Source organism: Passer montanus, unplaced genomic scaffold (assembly GCF_014805655.1).
Source record: "Passer montanus isolate IOZ18808 unplaced genomic scaffold, ASM1480565v1 scaffold43, whole genome shotgun sequence".
Classification (NCBI taxonomy): Eukaryota; Metazoa; Chordata; class Aves; order Passeriformes; family Passeridae; genus Passer; species Passer montanus.
The window spans coordinates 783,382-803,395 of record NW_024369151.1 but is presented as its reverse complement, the minus strand read 5'-3'; the positions used below and the strand labels follow the sequence as shown (position 1 = coordinate 803,395).

At 58.5% G+C, this 20,014-nt stretch overlaps 3 protein-coding genes across 23 annotated transcripts in view; 1 reads left to right on the top strand and 2 right to left on the bottom strand.

Annotated features, from left to right (window-relative positions):
• Positions 1 to 11,371, top strand: part of GRIN1 (glutamate ionotropic receptor NMDA type subunit 1) — a 39,635-nt gene extending 28,264 nt beyond the window's left edge. For 2 of the 21 annotated variants that reach the window (XM_039720088.1, XM_039720087.1), the window contains 5 exons: positions 20 to 129; positions 1,125 to 1,270; positions 2,867 to 3,118; positions 3,854 to 3,964; positions 6,723 to 7,896. In XM_039720088.1, coding sequence (XP_039576022.1) covers positions 20 to 129; positions 1,125 to 1,270; positions 2,867 to 3,118; positions 3,854 to 3,964; positions 6,723 to 6,926 — 823 coding nt within the window. In that variant the 3' untranslated portion in view covers positions 6,927 to 7,896. The other 19 variants (XM_039720096.1, XM_039720095.1, XR_005628754.1 and 16 more) reach the window with 18 other exon arrangements.
• Positions 11,372 to 12,224: 853 nt separating this feature from the next.
• Positions 12,225 to 15,760, bottom strand: LRRC26 (leucine rich repeat containing 26). The gene is made up of 2 exons (XM_039720177.1): positions 15,031 to 15,760; positions 12,225 to 14,068 (listed from the first exon to the last, which is right to left on the bottom strand). The coding sequence occupies exons 1-2, from the start codon at positions 15,572 to 15,574 to the stop codon at positions 13,809 to 13,811; spliced, it is 804 nt and encodes a 267-aa protein (XP_039576111.1). The 5' UTR covers positions 15,575 to 15,760; the 3' UTR covers positions 12,225 to 13,808.
• Positions 15,761 to 19,744: 3,984 nt separating this feature from the next.
• Positions 19,745 to 20,014, bottom strand: part of LOC120507531 (RING finger protein 224-like) — a 716-nt gene continuing 446 nt past the window's right edge. Inside the window, exon 2 of the mRNA XM_039720339.1 lies at positions 19,745 to 19,812. Within this exon, the coding sequence (XP_039576273.1) occupies positions 19,745 to 19,812 (68 nt within the window). The remainder of the gene's footprint in view (positions 19,813 to 20,014) is intronic.

Genomic DNA, 20,014 nt, shown 5'->3' with positions numbered 1-20,014 from the left:
TGTCTCCTTGTGCTTCCAGGTCCCATGAGAACGGCTTCATGGAGGATTTGGACAAGACTTGGGTGAGGTATCAAGAGTGTGATTCCCGTAGCAATGCCCCAGCAACACTCACCTTTGAAAATATGGCAGGTTTGTTCTGCAAACCTCTTTCTCCCCCTTCGCTGGGTAGCCTGCTTTTGCTCAGGACATCCTCCCCGGGGCTCTCCTTTCAGGCCAAATCTCTGCTGCTTCTGGGTTTGTGCATTCCTAGTGCTGGGAGGCTGCTGAGGTGGGCTCCATTCCCACCTTGCTCAGAACAGTTCCATAAAGCTTCCCCCACCTTCCCTGGGTGTCCTTCTTGCCAGTGGGGCTGTGGTGTGAGCATGGCTGCCCTCCCTCTGCCCTGGCCCAACCGTGGCTGTCACAGTGCCATCAGAGCTGGCACCAGTGCAGAGAGGAGAACAGCACCTCGGCAGAGGCGAGAGAGATCCCTGCTGCAGGAGGGGGCTGGAGGCAAGGGGCAGCCCCCCAGTCCTGAGGAGCCCTGGGCAGGGCCAGAACAAGGATAATTGATATAGAGGGGTTTCATCTTGCAAAGACTGTGAGAAGCCTGAGACAGGCACTCCCTTTGCACTGAGGTGGTGCTGCTGGTCCTACAGCCAGACAATGCAGTGATGAGGGGTGAGGGGTGTGGGATGGGACCCCGTCCTCACCAGCACTGCTGGCCAGTTACAGGCAATGGAGAAAAGGGGTATTTTGCTCCATCTCCTCAGACACTGCTCCAGAAATATCAGCCCCAAGGGCTCCAGGCATCCAAGGACAGCCCAGAGCTCTGTGCATGGCTGTGCTTCCTCATGAGCTGGGTTCCAGTGCAAATAGCCCCATGGTCCTGGGGATGGGGTCTGCTCTGGGGCTTGCCCTGCCTGTCCCCAGCATCGCTGCAGCTCAGTGCCCTGTGCCCCCCAGAGCTGGCACTGACACCCCTCAGGTGCCAGGCTGTGTTCCCCTCCAGCCCTCCAGGACTGCGGGGAGATGGCGGGGGGACCCCGGGTTGGCAGATGCTCCCATCGCTGAGCATGATGCAGAAGAAATGAGGGGTCGTGTTGCAATTCCACTGCCCCCTGTAACTTTCCTGCTTATTTCAGGTGTGTTTATGCTGGTGGCTGGAGGTATTGTTGCCGGGATATTTTTAATATTCATAGAGATAGCTTACAAAAGGCATAAGGACGCGCGGAGGAAGCAGATGCAGCTGGCGTTTGCGGCCGTTAATGTGTGGAGGAAAAACCTGCAGGTAGGACAAACCGTTTTTAGAGCAAATCTCCACCAGGTGCGTTTTCCATTCCTTCACCAAATCAGTGAATGCAGAGCTGTGGATTAGCATGGGGCCCTCTGTCCCCCATCCCCCGTAGCTCCAGCTGGGTTCACTCGGTGCCTGTTAAGCTGTAGGGGAATGTCCCTGCCTTTTCCCCGGGAGCTGCCCCTGCCTGATGCTGTCTCTCCCAGAAAAGCTCTAACAGGGCAGAGGCCTGGCCCAAACACCCCCAGTGGAGCTCAGAATTGGGACTTTGCCCTGCTGGGGACCACGTGCCAGAGCCACACCTTGTCCTGGCTGAGCAGGCAGTGCCAACATGGCTCCTTGCAGGTTCTGCCCTGCTGCCCAGCTCCAGCCATGCTCACCAGCAGATGGGAAGGTCAGCCTGCTGCCTCTGACCATCCCTGCCCAGTGCTCAGGTGGAAGAATGCTCCAGGGATAGTTTCCATCACCTCCCCTTCCCTGCCTGCTCTGCAGCAGTGTGATAGCCCTTGCCACACCCAGGACCAACTCCAAAAAGAGGTGGTGCGTGCTCTTGTCCCTTGGAGACAAGGACATCTCCCCACACAGGAGCCAGCAGTGCCGGTCCCTGTCAGTGCCAAGCCTCCTTGGTCTCCTTTTATGGGGCTGTTTCTCTCCCAGGCTTCTCCTGCTCCTGGAACATCTCTGTGCCACTCAGGCAGGGAAGCCCAGGAGGGTCAGAGGTGCCTGGCAGTGACACTGAGCCATGGGCACATCCGTGGGCCACCAGCCTCACAATTCCCTTCCCCTGCTGCTTTTGGGGCTGAGCCCCACAGTGCCCCTGACCCCAGTGTAGGGCAGCTGGAGGCTCTGTCTGAGTTGCCCGGGCTGGTTTTTCCCTTGGGGAAGCACAGTGGCGTTCAAAGAGCAGGAGCTCCTTTAGGTGGCTAAAGGGCACTGCTCAGAGCAGAGCCAGCAAGGCAAAGAGAGAGGAGGAGGCTCGGGGAGCCCGCGAGGAGCCCGGCGGGGCTGGGGAGCAGCGCTGGCTGGGGCTGCGGGGGGGCTGCCCGAGAGCAGCGAGGGGAGAACGAGGCCGGGCTGCTGCATCCTGAGAGCTCGATGGGTTCAGTTCACCGGAAAGAGTCTCGGAAAAGCCATTTCTCAATTTTTTTTCTCCTTTTTTTCCTTTTTTTTTTCCTTTGCTTCCAAAAAGCAGCAGCACCGAGGGGGTTAAGGCTGCTGGGACAGAGCACACTAGTCGCACTGCCATTTTTCACTTGCCAACCTTCTAGAAAATACTGCACTGGGTCCTTGGGCAGAGTCTGTGGGACTGTGAGCAAAGCATGCTGCCCTGTGGGGGTAAACAGCCTCATGGTAAAGAGCCGTTTGACATTGTAAGACTTTTCCACAGGAGGAAACGTCAGAGCACTAGTATCTGGTACATTGCTAGAAGGTAGGCAAGTGGAAAGATTTATTTGTTAAAACAAACAAACAAAAATAATGGTTTTTGGGATCACAGTTTTGCCATGGCTATTTCCTGAGATGCCATGGAAGAAAAAGACATTTCATTCCATTCATCTTGCTTTCCTTTCCGTTTGTGCATGTCCGCAAAAGAGAGAACTGAGAAGGAGGAGCAAATGTATCCCCGAGCATGCTCTACGCACCAGCGGGATACATTTTGGTTACCCCCGTGCGGTAGCAGAGCCAGACCTGGTCACTCCGTCCCCCGTCGGAAAGGTCACACTCATTGGCACGAAAGCAATTGGGGAGGACTCGTTGCCAGCGCCCGGCGCCGAGCGCGGCCGGGCCCCCCGGCCCGCGGCCCCCGCACCATGGCGGCTGGTGCTCCCAGCCTGCGCCAACCAGGTCCGACTCGCTAACTCCAACGCCTACATTTTTCAGTTCTGTTTCTCTTTGAGTTCATCCCGACCCGACGACATCATGGCACTAACGCTTTGCTTCCTCCCTTTCTTTTCCTTTGTATTTTTTTTTTTACTTTTCTTTTTCTTCCAGTTTCCTTTTTGTTTTTTAGCCTGTTTTACTTTGGAAAACAAACCAAACCACCACCAACAACCACGTTCGGCTTTGCACAACTGCATCATTTGAATTTTTGAACACTTTTTTTTTACAGAATATTCATACAATGACTTCTCTTTCAATGCAGTCCTCTCTCTCTCTTGTGGCACTAGGATTCAGCCTCAGAAAAGGCCCTGAGCATTTTTTTTTTAGTGGTAGGTGCAGCATCTCACGTCTCGGTCCAGCCAGACTAGCGGTGGAAGCGAGGGGCAGGGCGCCAGGCAGAGCATCCCCAGGAAGCGAGGTCAGCTGTGCCGGCCTGGCTGCAGACACCAGGAGAGCGGGGCTACCTCCCAGAGAGGTTCCCAGCGCTCCAGATGCGAGGCCGGCCCCCCGTAGCTGTAGCAGTGTGGTGGCTGTGCCAGAGCCCTGGGTCACGGAGGCCCTTGGAGGACTGGGAGTGGCAGAACACCTCCAGTAGCTTTCTCATCTAAATGAAGGCCATGACACGGGGCAGTATTCAAATAGATTTAGAGTTTCCAACAACACACTAGAGATCTAATTACTTATACATATTCATTTTAGGATAGAAAAAGTGGTAGAGCAGAACCTGACCCTAAAAAGAAAGCCACTTTTAGGTCCATCACCTCCACCCTGGCCTCCAGCTTCAAGAGACGTAGGTCCTCCAAGGATACGGTAAGAGGAAGAAGAACAATTCTGCCCTCTCTCTTTCTCTCTCTTTCTCTCTTCTGCCATCCCATCGACTGCCACACACCCATCCCGAAGCTGCCAGTGTACATGCATAGCTCATGTTCGTCACCAGTCAGTCAGTCAGTCAGTGAGTCAGTCATCCCGTGTACCTGAAAGGATGCTGGGATCCTGGAGGGCAGGCAGGAGGTGGCTTGGAGTCCTGTGATGAGTTGGGAGATGCAACCGAGTTTTTGTTTTGTTTTTTTGTTTTCTTTTTGCCTGGATGATTTCTGATGTTCCTCTCTGTGCTTCGCTCACCTTACCGGTGCTGACCTCTTGAAACTGATGACATTTTTTCTTTTTTTCTTTTTTTTTTTTTCTGTTCCTAAGTGTTCCTGTACCTGTTTGTCATTGTATGCCTAAAAACAATCACCCCGATTTAATTTGGGCACCGTGTCACCTCACCAAGAGCCATGCGTGTCACACTCTCTACATGTGATTTTTGTTTGTGACAATTAGCATTCGGAATAGTCCTCGCACAGGAGTGACAGCTGTCTCTGGTTATCATCAGCAGTAATGCAGCTCTAGAAAAGAGATGAAAAGGCTCCAAAGAGGAGGTTGTTAAAGACCCAGCCTTGGTTCAAGCTCATGTTTTCCGCTGCTCTCATATAACCAGAGAAAATTTCCAAATTGCTGCCTCTAAAGCCAGCTGTTTCCAAATGTGCAAATGTGTCTGCTCGTGCTGGAGCTTCAGACACTTCAGCGTCAGGTTGGGCTGTTGGTCTGTCGGACTGAGCCGTGTCCCTCTGCATGTCGCCGTCTGTTGTATGACACTCTGCACTGTGGCTACTCTGTTGTCTCGTTTTGCTGCCCGACCTCCTGGCACAACGGGCTTGCCAAAATCCCCTCCCCGGGGCGACCGGCGGGTTTGTGCCCGGGGTTGCTCAGAGCAGGTTCCCGCCAGGCTGCCCGAGGCGCAGCGGGGACGGGGGGACGGTGGCAGCGCGGGGAGATGTGGCCCCCGTGGCGGGGTGGCCCGTCCCCAGCCCAGGCTTGGGCGCCTCGGGGACAGCATGTGGTATCGCAGGGGGTCTCGGGGCCACGGCTCTGTATGAGAGATGGAGGAGGCTGCTTTTGACACCAGCGCAGGCTCCGTACCAAGAAGCTCCTGGAGCACCCCTGGAACGTGGCCCTGGGGACAGCTGAGCCCTCGGCTGGGCTCGACTGCCACCATCTCACACAAAGTGCTCCTCTCACTGTCACCTCGAAGCCTGGAAGTCATTGGGGGAACACCCACACTCTTCCCACTCATCATCTGTACCCCCAGGGAAGATGGGCATCCCTGTCATCTCCTGTGCTGGTTCTGTGCTCCCTGGGTGGCACCTTGTCCCAGTAATGTCCCCATGTTGGGTCCCCTCTCCCACTGCTGCACCCCCTGGGCAGCTCTGCAGCGAGGTCACAGGGTGTGTCTTTGTGGCCTGAGCCATGAGCGGGGCAGAGGAGACAGAGACGGGGTGGGTGGTGCAGGGGGTGGTGCAAGAGTGAGGAGGAGGAGGAGGAGAAGAAGAAGGGACAAGTAGAATGCAGATAAAGTAGAGGGGAGAAAAATTGGCAGAAAGATCTGCACGTGCTGAGTAGACTCCCATGTTCTGTTGTGTTTGAACTACTCTACAATTAGGAAACCAAGGAGTCCTGCCCTGGGAGAGCAGCATCATGATGGTGCCCTGGGCATCTGGGGGAACCAGTGCCACCGGTGAGCAGAGGAGAGGGGAAGAACCCAGGAAAAATGGGGCAGCTGGAGTGTGGCACCCCCCTGGTAACCCTCACATTGCTCCTTCTTCAGGGAATCATCCTGGTCCTGATCCTGCTCCATGGCATCCATCCTACACCAACCGGCCCACAGCCCTCTCTGCCCCTGTGCCCTGAGCTGACCAGGCCCAGTGCCCACCTGCACCACAGGTCCCATGGATGGGCAATGGAGCTGTTCTCTCCCCTTCCTTGGGGTCCAGCACAACACAGGGCTCCCCATGTTTGGGTCCCAGTCATGCTCTTCTTGGTACATTGTTCCTGGGCAAATTGTGGAGGGAGATGACCCCACTCATCCCAGAAGATGGTCCCCACTTTGGGGCAGCTGCACAGTCAATTATTCCCCACTGCTCTGAAGCCTGTCACAATGCTCTGCCTGCCATGGGGTGCCATGGCCAGGGTCCCAGGACACGTTCCCCAGGGCTAGCTGGGTCAAGAACAGGCCAGTGGGGTGAACATCCAAGCCAACATGGCCAACTTGGAGGCTAGCAGCTATGGCAGGAGGTCCGTGGTGGAGCGAGCTTTGTGGTGATGTTGGGCAGACCTGCTGGTTGCTCTGCAGGGTGAGCAGCCAGCGAGAGCGGAGTGCTGCCACCAGCTCACGTCACAGCCTGTGCTTGGTGACCTCCACCTCCATGCAGCAGCCCTGGCTCAGAGACCCCAACGCCCTCCTGCTGGAAGGCCCCATGAGTCCGTAGCATGCTGGGGCACGTTGCCTGGGGTCCTTGTAAAGATGAGAAAGCAGCGAGGTGCTCTCTCTCCTTCATGATGCTCAGCAGAGCTGCGGGCCCCCACCAGGTCTTAGGTGGGCAAGGCTGGAGAGCCCTCGGGGCTGGAAGGCCAGGCTGACCCCAGCCCCGCGGGCTCTCCTGGCTAGCGAGCGAAAGACGCAGACCTGGCAGCCTTGCTTCTTTCCTTTCCGTTGTCGGGAGTTTTAAAAATGGATTCTGCTCTGCAGCCCTGCAGAATGGTCCCTCAGGAGTGCCAGAGAGACAGGCTGGCACCATGGAGCCAAGACAGCCCTGGGAAGCTTCCACCCCACTCTGAACGTCCTAGCGCCCACCATCACCCGAGCTGCACAGCCTCTCCGCGGCACATCATCCCCACCGCCCCAGGAGGAGATGCATGTGTTCCCCATAGGCAGCTCCTGCAACTCGAGTAGCACTGGCAGAGCTGACGTGTCCATCCATCGCAGCCACCCACGATACTGCAACCCCACAGACGCCATGTGAGACGCATAAACCACACAGACACCTCCGAGCCGGCACATTGCGTACAGACACGATCGAGGTGCACAGGTCCCTTAGCCCCCCGCATCGCCAGCCCCCGCAGAGCCACACTGCCAGCCCCAGCCCCAGTGACACACGGCCCACGGCACCGCCCCGCCGGGGCAGCCGCTGGCCCCGCGGCCCTGGGGACGGTGCCAGAGCTGGGCAACAACCGAGGGGCTTCCTGGAAAAGGTCACCTTTTCAGTGAAGGATCAGCTGTCCCAAAGCCAAACGCTTCTTGGCTGAGAAAGAGCCTAGTTTTTGGCCCAAAAGAACCAAAAGTAGGTCAAAGACAACTTTTTTTTTTTTTTTTCCTAAAGGGAACTTGATATTTTCTACAGCAAGATCGCATTTAGCTGGAATCCTAATTTTTAATGGAAAAAATACAAACACAACAACAAACTAAAATTCTTCCAGAAAATCTTCCACCAGCCAGGGACTACCATATGAGCCCAGTTAGGTTGAAGTCATTTTTAAAGACATTAAGTTCTTGTCTATATTTTCTTCCTGGTTGTCATTTAAAGTTTTTGGTGCCTTCACTTCACTTCCATACCTTAACATGTTTGAGTCTCTTCTACGGTTAATATTGATTAATTTCTTGGCTTTATAATGTTTTGTTTGGGGATTATTGCACCATCCCTGTAACATAATTTACCTTAAATATGTGCTTCTAGCATTAGCCTACTTTAACATAGTTTTGATATGACCGTTTTCTTGCTTTTTTTCTTTTCTTTTTTTTATTTTAATTTTATTTTTTATTATTAAAAATTGCATGCATGAACTTTACACACAAAAAAAAAGTAAATGAGAATGTTACCCTGTGATAACTCTGTGATTGGAGGAGATATGCTTTCAAATCAAAAGCCATGCTCTTGTATTTTAATTTTTCTGGCCAGATTGCCCATTTTGCTTGGTTGTTTTAGCATTTCCCACCCCCAGAGCTGTGCAGAGAGGCCAGAAGGCCCCAGCCTGCCCTGCTACACCACCACAGCAGCCACATGCACACGTGCACTGAGGCACACACACTCACACAGGCACACTTCGCTTCTTCCACCCCGCTCACATCAGGCAGGATGTTTAACAAAGGACCTTTCTTCTACCCATTCATTTTTGTATCTCCAGTTCCTCCTCCTCCTCCACCAGTGAGTCACAGCCTCTCCCCTTTCCCAGTCACCTCCTCCCTGCTGGAGTCAGGCCCCATCCCACAAGCACACACCTCCCGGCAGCTCTGCCATGGAAGCACTGCGTTTACCTGGAATCCAAATTTTTCATGAGGAGGGGGTGGCTGCACCCAATTTTGGGAGAGAGGGGTGTTTTTTGGTGGGCTGCTGAATAGCCACAAAAAGCTCCCCCCAGGGCAGCAGAGTAACATCAGGATGGCCCCGGCCGCTCCCTCTGTGCCGATGGGCGATGGCCGAGCTGTTGCCCCTTAGCAAGGCAAGGCCATGGCCAGCAATTCCCAGAGGCTCCATTGGAATCTTAGCCAGTGCCCTAAGGGGCAGGGTGGTCCCCTGAGAGGTGGCAGGTGATCCCCTGAGAAGCTCCCTGGGTGTCAGCGTGTCCCAGCACGGCACCGGAGAGACAGAGCGCGCTGGCTCCCGGCCCTGCCCCAGCTGCTCCCACTGAGGGGTCCCGGGATCACAAATCCAGGCTGGGCAGGGCAGCCCCAAGGACCCCATGCAAGGCTCGGGGGGTGGCAGGAGGCAGGGTGTGCAGCACACAGGGTAGCCACAGTGCCAGAGCTGCCGGCAGCGCCGCGAAGGCCACGGCCACCATCGACCAAAGCAGGGCAGGTGAAATCCATCACCGAGGAGCCCCCCCGGAGCCCCTCAAAACATCGGCCCTCCTGGGCAGGGTGGTGCAAGGGCTGGGAAAATGTCACTGGAGAGGGTCTGTGCTGCAGCACATGAGACCCACAGAGACCCTTTCCTGCTCTGGCACCAGATTAGGACCCCAGAGAGCAGCACAGGATGCTCCAGCCCACAGCAGGGCTGGACAGAGCTTCCAGGTCAGTGTTTGGAGTTTGGAGAGCGGAGGTGGAAGAGGAAGGGAGTTTGGAAGGAGGAAGGGAGGAAATAACTGCCCTGCTATAAATTCCTGCCTGGGGAGGAAGGACGTTTCTTCTTGCCCATTGATGGGTATTTCTGCTCTTCCCCCCACTTGCTGATGGGACTGAAGCAGGGGAGGGCTCTCCCATGCCAAGCCCCCCCATCTGCAAGGAGCTCAGAACCCCAAATCCAGACCACATCCCCAGCACAGGACATATTTTCACATTAGCAATCAACGCCACACTTTATCACAAGTCAACCACACCACACATCTCACCTGCATGAAAGGATAGTCACGGCAGGGTCATTCAAGCAAGGAGGTGAAATGCCCTGGCCTCAAAGCACAGCTTGATCTGGCACCAGAGAGGTGCCAAAACCCAGCCAGACCCTCCAAACACAGGTACAGGCGTGGGCTGGGCTGATGAGTCACAGGCTTTGTTTTGTAGCCCTCCCAGAGCAGAGAGGGCCTGGCTCAGCGGGTGACGTGGCAGCCACGCTCTGCAGAAGCTGCACCACGCTCCTGGGTGTCCCGTCTGCCCAGCTCCAGGGTGCATGGAGAGAGTCTGCAATGACCTCTGCACAAGCGTGGATGGCACTGGGAAGGGGACCCCAGCCAGCAGCAGCTTTCAGGGTGTTGCTTCACCCCCAAGAGATATCGTGTAGGGATGCATGGGATAGAAGTGGCAGCGGGGACAAGTGCCAGAACTGCCTAACACTCCTTTCTCTTTGTCTGTCTATTTGTGTGTTGCAGCAGTATCACCCCACCGACATCACCGGCCAGCTCAACCTCTCCGACCCCTCAGTCAGCACTGTGGTGTGACCTTCTCCCCGAGGGCCATCAGTCCTTGCCCAACACAGTAGGAAGGCACAGCCAGGACTGCCTTTCAAGGGACACTGATGGGTTCTTCCGGGTGAGATGGGAGGAAAGCATCCTTCATCCATACACAGTGACTCCATTGTATATCTCCCTCCCTTCCTAGGCCTGCTGCCATGCTCGTGCCCCAGGAAGCATGGCAGGACCAGGACAAGGTTTGGACTTCACTGTACAGAGATAATCGCTTCCAAACAGTGCCACAATAATCAGAATTGCCACTGACTGGCTCCGTGCAAGGGGAAAGGACTGCAGAAGGCACACGGTGCCTGCTCTCCCACGGTAGCAGGGAAGAGCTGGTGCCAAACCACAAACACGTGCTTAACCTCAGAGGCTGCAGCCTTCTGAGCACACACAGCCCCTCAGAGGTGTGCTCCACATCTCCCACCACCTGGAGGGCTCCACGGTCCTGAGCAGCTGGAGCAGCCAGCTCCCGGTGCTGCGGGCTTGGCACATGTTCCTGCTGTGCCGAGTGACCCTCACGTCTGCCGCAGGGGCTGGAAGGTGTGTGCTCTGCTCCTTGCAGGGGGTGGACCCTCTTCCCTTCCTTCCCATCGTCCCGTGACTGTGACTCCTGTGACTCGGTTCGTGTCCGTGGTCTGGCAGCAGCAGGAGAGCTCCCGCCCTGCAGCCCTCGCCCCCGAGCTAATCGCGGTACTCCGGAGCCCGCGGTGCGCCGCCAGGCAAGACCCCGGCTCCCACCTCTCCTGCACAGAAGACATCCCCAGGACCTGGCCACGGCCAGCATGTAGCACTCACACAGCAGCTCTCCTGGCCAGGAATTCTCCACGGGAAATGGCTCTGGATGGTTGCACTGACCTCTACCCCAGCTCCACACTGCCTCAGCACCAGCAATGCAAGGAGAGATGCTGCTGGCTGCCACCCAGCCCGTCTGCACGGCCGGGGCACCGCGGCCAGCGCTGGCGGCTCCCGTGCCACCCTCACCTGCAGCCCAAGCTTGGCAGCAGCTCCCGCGGCAGCCCTGAAGGCCCAGCTCACGGCGCTCCATCTGCCTGCACCCGGAGACGCGGCAAGCAGAGCGAGCTTCGGGAGAAGGAGCCGAACGGGCCGGGCTGACGCCGTCCCTGCCCGCACCGTCCTCCCCGGGCTGCCCCGAGCACCCTCCCCGAGGGCAGCGGGCGGAGGCAGCGGCCCCGGGGGTGAGCAGCGGCTCCTGCCCGCACGGAACACCCGCTGCAAGGTGGAGCCCGGCCCCAGCGGCACGGACTGCCTGCCCCGCGGGCAGCAGGACTTCACATGGCAGCTGAGGTCTGTGAGCATCGTCCCACCGACTGCTGTGGCTCCATCAAGTTCATCTAGCTCCAGCTGAGAAATCGGACCCATTGTACTTTATACGTCAATGTTACATGAATACCAAGTTTTTGCAAGAGCTCAGTAAAGTCTAGACTGGATCATGAAGTGGTTTATTCCAGAGCTGTGTGCCTCTTTCTGTCTCTGACTTCTGGCAAAGCTGGCAGGGAGCCCTGGGGTGAATCAGAGCCCCACCCAGCCCTGTGGCAGGGTCTGCAAACAGTGGAGGGACAGGAAGAGATGGAGGAAGCAGGAGGGCTATAGAGGAGACTGAAAGGGCATCCCCATCCTGGGATACTCAGGTGACAGAGAGCCAGAGTGGTGCACAGGCCCTGCAGTGAGGGGATGAGGACAGCACGGAGCTGTACAAACACCAGCACCATGGCAGCTGGCCCTGTCCCACCTCCATCCTGGGGAAAACTGTCCCCTGCCACTGCTGGGCTCCATCTCCTGGGAGCCAGTGTGGGGCCTGGCCAGTGGAGCCAGCTTTGGGAACAGGGGATGGACTGCAGGGATGAGGGCATTGGGGAAGTCCCCACACATCAGCCCATCCATAGGGAGGTCCATCAGGGGATCTTCAAAATAAGAAGGTCCCCCAAGGCTGAACTGAAGGAACATCACCTATGCACAACATCTTCCCCTTGTGCTGAGACGTCCAGCCCAGCCTCCGTGGGGGCTGAGCCTCAGCATGGTCTGAGGGAAGGAGCAGGGTTCAGGTGGCTGTGCAGCATGACAAACAAGGTCCTACCTCCAAATGGGAAGCCCAGGCCTTCTTGGGAATAACTGAACCCTCTCTAGAGAGGGTCTGGGAGAGCTGGGATTGCTCCTGGGACAGGCAGGATGATGATCCTGGCAGAGGTTCTGCAGCCCTCCCAGGCGCAGGGCTGGCAGCACTGGAGCAGATGCAGCTCCTGCCAACGCCTGCCCCACAGCGGAGGAGGAGCAGGGATCTGGCCATGTGGCAGCACATGGGGCTGGCTTCTCTTACAAATGAAAACGGGAGCAGGCCACCCCTGAGGTGACAGCTGGTTTATTTATGTGTGATTCACGGAACCCTTGCCAAGAGCCTGCTGAAGGATGCACTGACTCCTGCCACAGCCCTGGCAGGTCCCAGCTCTTGCGTGGGAAGGAGATGAAGTGAACAAGGCTGGTGGTCACAGCATCTCATTGTGGCTCTGATCATCTTGCAGTGGCTAAGAGGTCAGGCCAAAAAGGGCTCTTGTTTCTCCTTGAAAGGTGTTTTTGTCACCCCAGCTTGTGGCTTTCTCCTGGAGCTCAGCTCTAGATCCTTCCAGGCCATCTCCCAGCACGCTCACTAAGCATTTCCAGCAGCATTTCCACAGGAAAAAGAAGGAGGGAACAGGGCAGGGAGGTGCAGGGGCAGCACCAGCCCCGATTTGTGGGTGATGGGAGGTGAGGCAGCAGCCAGGACTGCTGTAAAGGGCTCCTGTAAAGGGCTTGTTTGTCCCCACTCCCAGCATTGAGCTAACCCCATACCTTGGCTGGGGATGAGCTGTAGCCTAGGGAAAAGCTACTGAGGGAGAAACCACTGTAGCCTCACCCATCCTTTGGCAGCTGCTCTGCCAAACCACATCAGTGGCAGCTCAAGGCTCTTCCTGGCCCTCACCCTCAACTTCAGCCTCACCCTAGACCTTGGTTGTTGGCTGAGCCATCTCAGCACCAGCATTCCTGACTCAATGGAAAAAAACTATCAAAAGGAGCTTTTTGCAACCAGCCCTGTCCTTGGGCAGCACACTGACAGGCCTGGGATGGTCTGACAGTCCCACGGAGGCTCTGGAATGCTCCAAACCACCCAGAGATCTTCAGGTGTGCCAAAAGGCACCCAGAGAGCTCTGAGGTACCCTAAAAGGAAAACAGTGCCTGCCAGGACACAGGAGCCAAACATGGCATTTAGGTGCAGGAAACACCAACTCAAGGAGTCCTGAGGGCACAGAAAAAAGCACTGAGGCTGCTGGGGTCACTGAAGGCAGTCAGAGAGTGCAGGGGGCATCGAAAGGCCCAAGGAGAAAACTGAAAGGCACACAGAGGCTCCTGGGCTGCACCAAAAGGCAAATGGTGACTCCTGGGAGGGCCTGAAAGGCACCAAGAGGAATGTGGTGTGTCCTGGGATGCACACAGGTACTCCCCGGCTGCACCTAAAGGCACAGTGAGGCATATGGGGCATCCTAAACACACCCTGAGGGACTGGGCAGCACAGGGGGCAGGACAAGGGGAGAAGGATCACCTGGATGCCCCCAGGAGGGGGATAGGCAGATCTCAGGGTGGCCTTGGGGAGCCCCCCAAAACACTGAGAGCATTTTGGGTCAGCCCGTGCCCTGCAGGGAGCTGAGCTGGAGGCTTCTCTCCCCTGGCAGAGGCAGCTTGGCACCATCTTGGGGGACCCTGAGAGAACCCAGAGCGATTCCAGGAACAGAACTTCCTCTCGCTGCTCCACAGGGACGAGTTTGCAACAGGTGGGTGCAGGCAGCCGGAGAGGGGCGTGGATGGAGGCCAGCCTGGCCAGGGCAGAGCCCGGCTGAGCCCCTCAGTGCACCCTGCAGACGCGGGGTCTCCTCCAGCAGTGGGACTCCCGGCGCAGGCTGTGGTAGAACACGACCAGGGAGCCCAGGAAGGTGCAGAAGAAGATGCTGGCCATGAAGGAGAAGGGTCCGATGATGAAGAAGGCGATGTAGTGCTGGGGGGACAGTGAGGTCTCCTGGCACTGCCTGAAGGACTCGTCCCCAAAGGCCATGATTGGATACTTGTTCAGCTGCTCTGGGACTCTGCAGAGGAGGAAACTCTTCTCTGGAAGAGAGAAGCAGTGCTGGAGGGCACACTGGGCAGCTGGGAAAGGCAGGGAACAAGGACAGGGGGATGGCAGGTCTGCATGGGACAGATGGCACCAGGGCAGGAGGACAGGGGCCAGCATCACCAACATCACCCATGTCAGGGCACAAAGAAGGGGAACAGTGAGGTTCAGGAGTCATCTGTGTGGGATGGGATGGGATGGGATGGGATGGGATGGGATGGGATGGGATGGGATCCATGGGATGGGATGGGAGGTGGGCACAGTGCTGGAAGGGGCATAGGAAAATGGTTTGGGGCAGAAGGGCAGGCGGGGCATGCAAAGGGGAGGGACTGGCTCCCAGAAGACAGATACAGGGAGCAGTGAGCACTCAGCCTGGAGATGCCACAGAAGGTCCCAGCCAGAACAAGAGGAGTCACACATCCAGGCTGGAAGCAAGAAGAAGGGGGCAGCAGTGGTGGGAGAGACTTTGCTGGCAGAGCTGTCTTTCACTGGGGCTCACGGAGGAACAAATGCAGGATCAGAAGCAGGGGGATGAAGGCTTTGGGGAAGGGGCTGAAAGCACTGCATCCTGGCTGAGCTAGCAGTGGCATACACCCTGACACACAGGCTCCACTTGCCCCCCCAGGTGCCATGTGGCAGGACTGGTGGCACTGCTGGGGCCAGCACTGGTGCCTGTCAGTGGGATGCTGCACAGCCCTCCTTTCCAGGCAATCCCTGCTGCTGACCAGAACCAAAGAGTGGGCACCAACAGAGACCCAGGGGTGTATCCACCCAAGCACACACGGGAGCTGGCCTGACCTAAGGACAGCTTCTGGGGAACCTCACCCCAAGGGTGCTGACCACCCAAGCCCTCAGCCAGCTGGCAGTCAGGGTGCTGGGTCTGCCTCAGCCCTGGCAGGGTGACCAGCCAGCATGGAGTGGGCGGGGGGCTTGGGGACACAGCCCTCTGGGCACTCACCTTGAACTTTTTCCCTGTTGTGGCTGAGCCAGCGCCAGAGGGGCAGGATGCTGCAGCTGCACACCCAGGGGTTGTCCTGCAGCAGAAGCGCCCGGAGCTGGGGCAAGGCGCCCGGCACCCCGGGTGCCAGCTCCCCCAGCCTGTTGCTGCCCAGGTTGAGCGTGGCCAGGCTGGTGAGGGGCAGGAAGGTCTCGGGGGTGAGCACGCTGAGGTGGTTGTGGCTGAGGTCCAGCTCCTGCAGCGCCCCGAGCCCCAGCAGCGCCCGGCTGTGGATCAGCTCCAGGCGGTTGTGGGCCAGGCTGAGCAGCCGCAGCCCCGGCAGCGGAGGGAAGGAGCGCGGTCCCAGCACGGTGATGAAGTTGTAGCCGAGCCACAGGGCGCTGGTGTTGGTCGAGAGGCTCCAGGGCACCTGGCGGAGGCCCCGCTCGCTGCAGTCCGCCTCTCCCGGGGAGCAGCGGCAGGCGGCCGGGCAGGCTGGCAGGCACGGCGGGCACAGGAGCAGCAGCAGGGCCAGCACGGGCCCGGGGAGCCTGCAGCAGCCCATGGCTGCCCCCCGGGCACACAGGGCTCCCTGCCCCCACGGACAGGTTCCCTAGAGCCCCACGCCTTGCCCAGCCCCTCGGCCCTGCCCGGTGCCCTCGGCTGAGCCCGGCGGTGCTGGCTGGCGGTGCCGGGCAGTGCTCGGCTCCCTGCAGCCACTCGCATTCATTCCCCTGCTCAGCCGGCTGCAAACCTGGACGGGGCTCTGCTCCCGGACCCGGTTTTCCTCGGGGTGGAGCTGCACTTTTTTCAGCAAATATTTTTGCAATGATGCTTGCCCTGCAAGGTGTGGAACCGTGCCCATGTCCCTCCCTCCACCAGGCACCGCTCCAGCCAGGTAAGCAGCCAGCTCTGCGTGGCCTGGGATTAACTGCTTGTGTGTGCTGCTGGCTGGAGAGCTGGAAATCAGCAAATCCAGATCCATCTCTAAGCCTCCATCCTCCCCAGGGGCATCCCCCACAGGCATGCTGCCTTAACAGCCAGGTGCAGAGGGGTGTATGGGCCCAGGACGCCCATAACTGACTGAGTTACCAGGAAAAAACATAAGTGGGACAAAATTGTATCATTTTCAGGTCTTAACCCATCTTATGTGCTGTCCTACCATGCCCAGGTGCCCTCAGTGGGCAGTTGTGCTGGGAACCATGGCCCACCCTGCTGAGCCCAGCCCTTGCCCAAGCCCTGTCTGCCCTGCAGGAGACCCCCAGCCATGCCAGAGCGAGGAGGGCTGGGATTGCATCCCCTGGGCCACCTTCCTCCTTCCCAGAAGGGGAACACATCCGTGTGCACACGGAGGGTGACGCAGGAGCCCCCAATGAGAAGCTTGGCAAAGGTGACCTTGCTGGGCTGCAGCCACCCAAAACTGGTTTGTCCTCCCCCTGGCATGGCAGTGCCAGTTCCATAGGGCTCAAAGTCTGCCTCCACCCTGTTTACACCCACTCCACTCCAAAGCCACCCAAAGCCCGGCTGCTGAGGGCAGGGCTGCTGTCACCTCCCAGTGCCACTGTCCCTGGCAGAGCTCAGTGGGGACTGGGTCCCCAAGGGACATGGCTGGCAGCACCTCGTCCCACTTACAGCCAGAGGGGACCCAGAGTAGGGACACTGTCCCCACTCACACCCATCGGGACCCAGTGGCCATGGTCCCAGAGGAATCCCTGTCCCTCTGCCCACGGCCAAGGGGCTGGATGGGCAGCAGGGCAGGGCACAGCTGCACCCCAGGCCAAGGCCAGGATGTTCCCAGATCTGGGACAGAAGCAGCAGGCAGAGGGTTTATTAATAGCATCCCGAGGAGCTTTGGTTTGTTTGTCTATCCTGCAGCAAACTCGCTTTGCTGCATTAATCCCCATCTGGAAATAATTCAGAGGAATCCTCCAGCCCAGCCCAGCCCCAGGGCAAGGGCACAAACCCACTGCCATGTGAAGCTGCAGCCACAGCTCATCCCATCGCAGCCACAGGCTATGTGGAGACCTGGATTTTGAGGGAGTCCTGTCCCAAAATGCTCTTCCTCCCCAGGACCTTCATTGCCCACTCCCCTCATCCATCTGGAATCAGGTGAGAAGTGCAGCATTCATGCCAAAAATAACTCAAACCACTATTAAAAGCAAGGTCATTTTCAGCTTTTGTGCACAAGGAGCCCAGGAGGCTGAAAAGCCTGAAAACTCAGTTCCTCTGGAAGCCCCTTGCTGTCACCCTGGTGGCATGTGCAGGAGAGCTGTCCCTGCCAGGGACATGGCCAGACATCATCCCACGCTCCTGCCTGGCCCCACTCCTGCTCTCTATCCACCAGCTGCACCCCGCTGCCATGGCAGGGAACCGGGGGGTCCTGTACCCCAGTAGTGCCACCACTGCCCTCTTTCACCCACTGCCAGTGCTGGGGTCCCTGGCACTGCCCCTTCCCTGGGCAGGAGGAGCCTCAGGTCCCTGCCCCAGGCAGAGCAGTGCCCACCGGTGCCCTGCTCCCCTCCATGGCCCCTCCTGAGGTTCTGGGCTGCATTTGGAACGGGGCAGGACAGGCTGCTCCAAGCAGCTGCTCTGCCAGGACAGCTCAGGGGTCTGTGCCAGGGGAGGAGCCCCCAGGGCACAGCGCTCAGCACTGGCCCTGCTGTGCCCGAGGTGCCAAGGCAGGGCGTGCAGCCAGCGTGCCAAAAGCCTTCCAAGAGCGCTGGAAGGGATGATCCCCTCCTTCAGGACTGGCTGGGAGCAGGGGGACATCCACGGTGGAACAAAGCAAGAGCCAAGCCCCCCAGAGTGGCTCTGGTGCTGGGGGAGGCAAGGAAGCCGGGGACATGGGGTGTGGGACAGACAGACATGGGTTTGGGCACCCAGCACTGCAGGACCCGAAGGTGCTGGGCTGGGCACAGAGCTGCTGGCACTTCTGCAGGGAGGGATGGGCCCTTCCTACACTCTTCCCAGCACCCACTGTTGAGTTTTTGGGGAGAAATGGGAGATAGAGGGGAAGGTGCATTAGACTCAGTGATAGCTCTTATCCATTCCTTGAAGGCTTTAATTTCTCACACATTCCCAGGTAATTAAAGGTCCAAGGCAGGACTCACATGGAGTTTCTGAACCGTGCCATACCTCTGTCTGCCCTGGGGCACCCCAGTTTGGGAACGTCTCAGCTGGGACTGTTTATGGCAGGTGACACCAAGTGGCAGAACTGTGCATGAGCTCTGTGCAGGGGTGGGTGCTGTCCATGGCTGATGGAATCCTCTGGCTGCAGCCCTGGCCCCAGCACAGGGAATATCCAAGCACCAGGACTGCCCAGGAGACACAAGATCCCTGCCAGCCCCAGGGAGAAACAGGCTGGGGTCCCCTGCTGAGGCCTGAGGGGGTTTCTGGTGTTGCAAGGGCTCACAAACCACATGGGAAACAAATGCAGAAAATGGGCCCTGAGGAAGAACTGCAAGAGCTGCTCATTTAACACCAAGCCCTGGCCAAGAACTGTTTCAGTATCACCCTATGCAGCCCAGTGCTTCCAGTTTGGCCCCTGTTAACCCAGACCAGCTGCCTGGGCTCTTGTCCTTGCACCCTGGTGTGGCGTCAGGCAGGGAAAGCAGGGAAAGGCACGCAGGCAGCACGGCACAACTGGAAAAACAGCAGCAGGGTTTGTGTGTGCCTGCGTGTGAGGAAAAGGTCAGGCAGGAAAAGCCAAACCTGGCATGAGCCACAGAGCACGAGGCCAAGCAGGAGCTTCTTGAGCTCAGCTCTCCTCCCATACCGGAGCAATGTAGCTGCAGCAACACCAGAGGTTTCCTAACAACTCTGTCATCCTCAATTTCATCTGTTCCACTATCCCAATGCCAAAATTTTTCATGCAGATGGCCAGCAGAGCAAACACTCCCAGCACAGCAACCCAGCAGGGCAGGTCACTTCTGCCTCCCCCCGCCTCGCCACAGGCAGGGCTTGCCCGGGGGCAGGATTGCCAGCAAACATGAGCAGGATGTGCAGCCCAGCGGGACCAAAGTGTCTTTAACAGACCTGGAGCTCTCAGGGTGCTGGGCACACCCACGGCATCGCTGTGCCAGGCCCCTGGGGATGGCTCGGTGCCACTGTCCCTGCTGCAGACCACATGCACGGGGGAATGGACCACGAGCCAGGCTGTGCTCAGGGGCCAGGGAACAACTGTGGTGGCTGGCCCAGCTTTCTGAATCGTCAGCAGAGCATATGAGGGGGTAGCATCCTGATCCCCCGCTGCTGCACCCCAAATCCGGACAGGATGGACAGGAAAGCCCTGCCCAGGCTGGAGCCCTTCCTAGGCCGCCAGCCCAACCGTACCGCTGCAGGGCACAGCGGCTCTGGGGAATGGCAAAGGCCCCACCACTGCGGGGCACATCAGCTCTGGGCACGGCAAAGGCCCCACCGCTGCAGGGCACAGCGGCTCTGGGCACGGCAAAGGCCCCACCGCTGCAGGGCACAGCGGCTCTGGGCAAAGGCCCCACCGCTGCGGGGCACAGCGGCTCTGGGCACGGCCAAGGCCCCACCACTGCGGGGCACAGCGGCTCTGGGCACAGCCAAGGCCCCACCACTGCAGGGCACAGCGGCTCTGGGGCAAAGGCCCCACCGCTGCAGGGCACAGCGGATCCGGGCACGGCCAAGGCCCCACCGCTGCAGGGCACAGCGGCTCTGGGGCAAAGGCCCCACCGCTGCAGGGCACAGCGGATCCGGGCACGAGCCCTTCCTAGGCCGCCAGCCCAACCGTACCGCTGCAGGGCACAGCGGCTCTGGGGAATGGCAAAGGCCCCACCACTGCGGGGCACATCAGCTCTGGGCACGGCAAAGGCCCCACCGCTGCGGGGCACAGCGGCTCTGGGGCAAAGGCCCCACCGCTGCAGGGCACAGCGGCTCCGGGCACGGCCAAGGCCCCAGCGGGCAGGCCGGGCCCCGGCGCTCAGCCCTCGAAGGCCGCGCTGACGCCGCAGCACAGGCACAGGCGGCAGCAGCCGCGCCA